General features: G+C 41.0%; 1 protein-coding gene across 2 annotated transcripts in view; it reads left to right on the forward strand.

Moving 5' to 3' along the window:
• The window catches only part of PARD6G (par-6 family cell polarity regulator gamma), a 78391-nt gene extending 75776 nt beyond the window's left edge, over nt 1–2615 (forward strand). For both annotated transcript variants that reach the window (XM_033154730.1, XM_033154731.1), the window contains exon 3: nt 1501–2615. In XM_033154730.1, the coding sequence (XP_033010621.1) occupies nt 1501–2357 (857 nt within the window). In that variant the 3' untranslated portion in view covers nt 2358–2615. The remainder of the gene's footprint in view (nt 1–1500) is intronic.
• Nucleotides 2616–6000: the final 3385 nt, after the last annotated feature.

Below are 6000 nucleotides of genomic sequence, written 5' to 3' on the forward strand. Positions count from 1 at the left end.
GTTCAGCCCTCATTATTCTGTGTGTTCTTGGAGACCAAGGAGGAGGGGAGTTTGTCACAGCAGAAGAGGGAGTCTCCCTGGATTTTTCAGCAGCCTCTTGCCCCCTCCAACCTCCTCTGCCTTAGCTTCAGAGTCTGAACTGCTCTCTGTCACTGGCTCTTCCTGCTCACTGACTGCTTCCTCTGACCTCTCCTCAGTGTCCCACTACCAATCCCCTGGCTCTGAGCCTTCTTCCTCTGGCATTTCTCTTGGAGATTTCCCGATTGGTGCCTCCCACCACTCCAAGTCCAGCTAGTCCCTGACACACAGTAGCCACATTGTTGCTTCTGGTACCACAAACTTTGCCAATGAGCTGCTCTGGGGCATGATTAGTATAGTGTGGGCTCCAAGTAGCCTAGGTTTATTGATTCACTCTCCTACCCTGCACTAACAAACCACTGGGCACAGAAAATTTGCCATCACCATCCCCTGCTCCTAGTTCTGCAATTTCTGCCAATCCTCCTACTAGGTGGCATGGGAAATAGGATACTTGCTTCCTTAAAGATGTGCTTGGCGAGATGCCCAGGTTGTCACCATCAGGTGTCTTTTCGAAGAGATATTTATGGGAGGAGAAATATCTCCCTTTGCCAGGAAAACCTGAGCTCCCACCAGTTCTTACTGATGGGATTTTTTAATCTGCCCATCACCAAATGGTTCCAGGGTAGAACATAAACAAGATAATTGAACAGTGCAATAAAAACAGGCTCAAGTACACATGCTATTTAAATCTTTATTAAAATTAACAAAATCAAGAAAAATATCAGGCTGTGAATAATCACAGCTAAATAGCTCATCGCACTCTCCAGCCCCTCCCAAAGGCCTGGCAATTGGTTTGCTCAGCATATATACCCAACTGAAATAGCTTTGGCATATTATGCGGATAAGTGACTTTCTTCCTTAATTTCCCCCCACCCCACATAATGTATATTTGTATACTGTTGTATGTTGCCTTGGGTCCACTTGAGAAAGAAGTCTGTAAAATATATTTAATAATAACAAATGTCCCTCTATGATGAGTCTGCAAAGTAATTGTTGTATTCATCTCTCATCTGAGAAATCCTATTTAATATTTGGGAATTTCTGTCTGACAGATTTCTTTGTAGGTGTATTTGCAACATAACCTGATGTAAAAATTCATTAACTGTTCTTGTCTACAGATAACACAACAAGGGCTGTTTCTGCATTGCACAGCAGCAGCCCACGTCCTCCTCCAATCTCACAAAAACTCTTATAAATTATGGTTTGTTGCTAGCAACAGTTTATGCTGGGCTGGGACTGATGGAAGTTGAAATCCCTGAAATGTGAGGTGGGGAGGAGAAAGGTGTTCAAAGCAAGAAGTTCGCAGCATTGGCAAATGACTACATTTTAGAAATGTTTAGAGATGAAATTCCATTGCTTGCTGTAAAGAGTTTATGGCTCAGTGGCATGTGAAATTCAACTCTTCCTCTCCTCTCTTCTCAGATGAAGCAGATTATGGTAACTTTGGTTCAAACACCTTAACCAGGAAAAAGAAAGCTCTGGTGACCCTCCGGAATGACAACCTTCGCAGACGCCCCCACGTTAATATCAGCATGCCTCAGGATTTTAGACCCGTGTCTTCCATCATTGATGTGGACATTCTACCTGAAACTCATAGGAGAGTGAGATTGTATCGACATGGGTGTGAGAAGCCACTAGGGTTCTACATTCGTGATGGGACCAGTGTCAGAGTAACTCCTCATGGGCTGGAAAAGGTACCTGGCATTTTCATCTCTCGGATGGTTCCTGGTGGTTTAGCTGAGAGTACAGGCTTGTTGGCTGTCAACGATGAAGTCCTGGAAGTGAATGGCATAGAAGTGGCCGGGAAAACTCTTGACCAGGTAACGGACATGATGGTTGCCAACAGCCATAATCTTATCATCACAGTCAAGCCAGCAAACCAAAGGAACAATATTATCAGAAGCAGTCGGATGTCTGGGAGTTCTGGCCAGTCTACAGACAGCACTGCAAGTCATCACAGTTTGCCTTCTTCTCATGTCCTGCAGAACTTCCACCCTGATGAAATGGAGAGTGATGAGGATGCTGACATTGTAATTGAGGGCTGTCTGGAGCCACAACCCATTCCGAAATCACACAGCCTTCCTTCTGGTAGCCTTTCCCGAATTAACGGCAGCAGTCTTAGCCAAAGACTGCAGAGGGACCTGGTACTCAACAACAGCTTGGGACGAGAAAGCAATGGCAATATTCACAAAATTAAGAGTTCCTTAAAAACTGATCGTCGTCATAGCTTGGTTATTACCAAAGGCATTGAGGAGGACGGAACAGTGGTCACACTTTAGTGGGTGCTTCCATTTGTGTTTGTGTGTGTGTGTGCGTTTTTCTTGTCTGAAGTGCCAACTGGAACAAATCTATACACATCTCGAAGAGAGGGAATCTTAATTCTCTTAGACCTTCTGAGGTGTGACACACGTGTTACTTTCCGGACATGGTGGTATTCAGGATTATACATAAAAGTGCTGCCTATTGCAACCCATGAAAAATTGTAAATATGGTTCCTGCTCCCAGGGTCAGAATGAGGGAAAGTAAAGATTGCTGCATTTTTAAAAAGAATCCCATCTATGAAAGTATGTCTGCTGCATGTATGGATGTATGTATGCTGCAATATATACATGTAAATGGTATATATTTTGATGATTAATAACAACAGACACAGTAAACATGGAATGGGCATTCATAAATTAGTCTTTGAGGGGAAAACTACTATTAAGGATTGCATCCAACAGGGTTGCTCAGTCAGGTTTCTGTCAGCCAAACAGGGAAATCCTTACTCCCTCTTCCTCTGCAACGCCCCCCCCCCAAAAAAAATCTGCTCTGGAGGGTTCCTGAGTTCTCTGGAGCAGATTTAGGAAGGGGAAATTGCTGGAAATTGCTGACCACTCCAGTAAGTATACTGACCAAAGCCTTACCATCAGCTGAATAGCACGACTAGATGCAATGCAATGTGTTTAAATTTTTAAATTTTACTTTCTGCCATTATATACTGCTTCCTAGTTTGTTTACACAGAAAATTTACTTGTCTTGCCCCTAAATCTGGAAAGGGCTAACTGAACAACTTTCTATCCTGGAAATAGTGTTGAGGGAATGCTGCATTTATTTTTTTTATTTTTGGAACAAAACTTTTGACCAAATGATTTTGTGTTTTATATGTATATTTTTAAAGTGGGATAGTGTCACATTGTTGCCATAATTTCTTTTTGATCAGCACCACCTGCAGGTGACTTGTAGTACTGTTGGAATAAACTGTCTTCATATGATGTGAAAAAAACAACAGGCAGCATGGAGGTTGGTTTAATTGATGCACCATCAGGATATGTGTTCTCTTTTTATCGCTAAAATATTTATTAGACAAATACTCAAATTTTAGTTACTGTTGGTTTCACTTTATATTGATAACAGTACTGAATTTGCAAATAAATAATAAGATTGCTTGGATTGCATTCTATGTCACCACAAGAAACTCATCTAAGGCTGTAATCCTAACTCCACTTATCTGGGAGTAAGCCCCATTGAATTTAATGGGACTTGCTTCTGGGTAGATTTTGATAGGATTGCAGCCTAAATTTGTCTTACTGTTTAGAATTAACTTGAATCCAGAGTCTTTAATACTGAAAGCTGGTTCCTCTTGGTACATACTGAGTTCCTAATCTAGAGTGTTCTTTTATTTTATTGTCCCTGGAGTCTAAAATGCTACAATTCAACAGCATATCAAGTGTTTCAAGTAAAGACTATATTAGATTGTTGGGGTCATGATTAGTTATAAAGCAAATCAATAATAGGCTACTGCAAAAGAAATGGTTTTGCTCCCAGCTGTTTTTGTGTTCTATAAAACACCACAAGCTGTTACAATGTTTAATAGAAAAAAGGTTGACTATATTATGAAGTGTCTAGGAAAAAATATAATTGTGTTACAATGTATTTTTCTACTTTTAGCTTTGTCATTTTCTTTGTTTTTTACTGTGTAGTTTTGTGTATTAAAGCGTTTCTAAACAAATGAAATTTCTTTATATAAATTATATCCCACACCTTCCACACCCTTATTTTGTACTATAAAGGGCTCAAAACACTTTGGGGTTGTTTAATAAAAAAGCCTTTTATTGTTCTGCTTGGAATAAAGTTATGTACAAGCTTCAATATTTCTTAACTGAAAAATGCCGCCATCACCCCAAACCCAGGTCCTGGGCACCAAAGCCATCTCAATAAAAATACCTTTGATGCTTCAGAAGCAGCAGGGGGTGGGAATGTGTTGCCATCTATGTTGTTGGGACTCAACACCCATCATCCCTAGCCAATTGCTGTGCTGCCTGGGGCTGATGGGAGATGGGAGTCCAGTAATATCAGGAGGGCTACAAGTTCCCCACCTGTGCTACTGAAGAGTGTACGGGAGTGAGGATTTTAGGTAGCCACTGAATACCTTGCCATACAGAAAGAAATGGATTGTATGGAACAATTGGAAGAGTGTGAATATGTTAGGAAACTAGATGCAGGGTTACTTTACCTACCGGTATACAGAGTTGCTGAGAGCTGAATGCAGCAAAAAACAAATAATTGAACTTTGTTTTGGAGAAATGGAGCCAGTAAAAATACCAGACACCGATTGCCATTGGTGAACAGATCACGTCAAATTTTTAGAGGCCCCAATATTTATGCAGAATGGGATCCCTATAGAACCACTTTGTCAAAATCACATGAAGTTGGCTTTTGATCAATCTCACTGCTGTGTAACAAACACTTCATGATCAAAAGTATCAATCACATAAATGTTTTAAAGGGAATACAGATTCTGTTAACCTCTTCTGAAAAATTAACCAGACTACAATCTGCAATCTTTGTGTCATTAATCCTCTTGAGTCATTACAAATTGGGGATAAGTCTCCATGAGTTTAGCAGGCTTCTCCTTTAAGGCACATAACTGCCCATGATTTGGTAGGTGACTAAAACAGCGATTGTAGATAAGTATTTCTTTGTGCTTTTGGTGGTGAAATCAAACTGTTGGAGAGTTACAGGCCCCCTCTTTTCTTCCCTGCCCTATACTGCATATAACACCAGTGTTTCACAACAAATGTAACTGAAGAAAGAGAGAATGCATGTGTTTTTGAAAATGAGGGAAATTATTTTATTTTTAAAAAGGAGTGTGCAGCAGCCCCCAGTATTTAAAGAGCCCCCACCCCTATTACATCATTAGAACCAGAACATAAACCTATGGAACTAGAAAAGAGCAAAAAATATCAATGTTTGGTCCAGAATCTAGGTACTACACCCTCACTAAAGGAGATTGTATGAATGATTCACTAAATGATTACGTATGTAACTGAGCTTATGGCCTCAAATCTCTTTATCTTATATGTTGCTTTATTACAAAAATGTTGACTAGACTACTGATCCTAAACTGAATACGGTAGTTACCGGTAGTTGCCCAACCACCCCCTCCAGTATCCACTGGAGAACGGACTTCCGGAATGGATTACGTTCATAAACTGAGGTACCACTGTACTGTTGAAGCACTTGAGCTTCCCATTCCTGTTTCCTAGGAAACGGAGGTGAGCAAACTGCAGGTTCTCCATCCCTGTTCTAAAAACCAGATGTCTTCCCCCAAATGATCCTGGAAATTGTAGCTTGTTATGGGTTCTGGGAGAGGGAAGCCACAATGGCACAAATCATTTTGGGGGAAGTCGTGTGCTTTAAAGGCACACTGGATGCTCTTTAAAACAGTATCATAGAATTATAGAGTTGGAAGGGACCCTGTGGCTCATCTAGTCCAACCCCCTAGTTGAGTCCAATCTCAACTAGATGATCCATGGCTGATGGCCATCCAAGCACTGCTTAAAAACCTCCAAGGAAGAAGAGTCACTGCTTCAGTCCCTAAGAGCCTCTGGAGCAGGAGAAAACAAGCTTGCTCCATGTGGCAGCCCTTTAGACTTAGTT

Source organism: Lacerta agilis, chromosome 7, assembly GCF_009819535.1.
Source record: "Lacerta agilis isolate rLacAgi1 chromosome 7, rLacAgi1.pri, whole genome shotgun sequence".
NCBI classification, from domain to species: Eukaryota; Metazoa; Chordata; class Lepidosauria; order Squamata; family Lacertidae; genus Lacerta; species Lacerta agilis.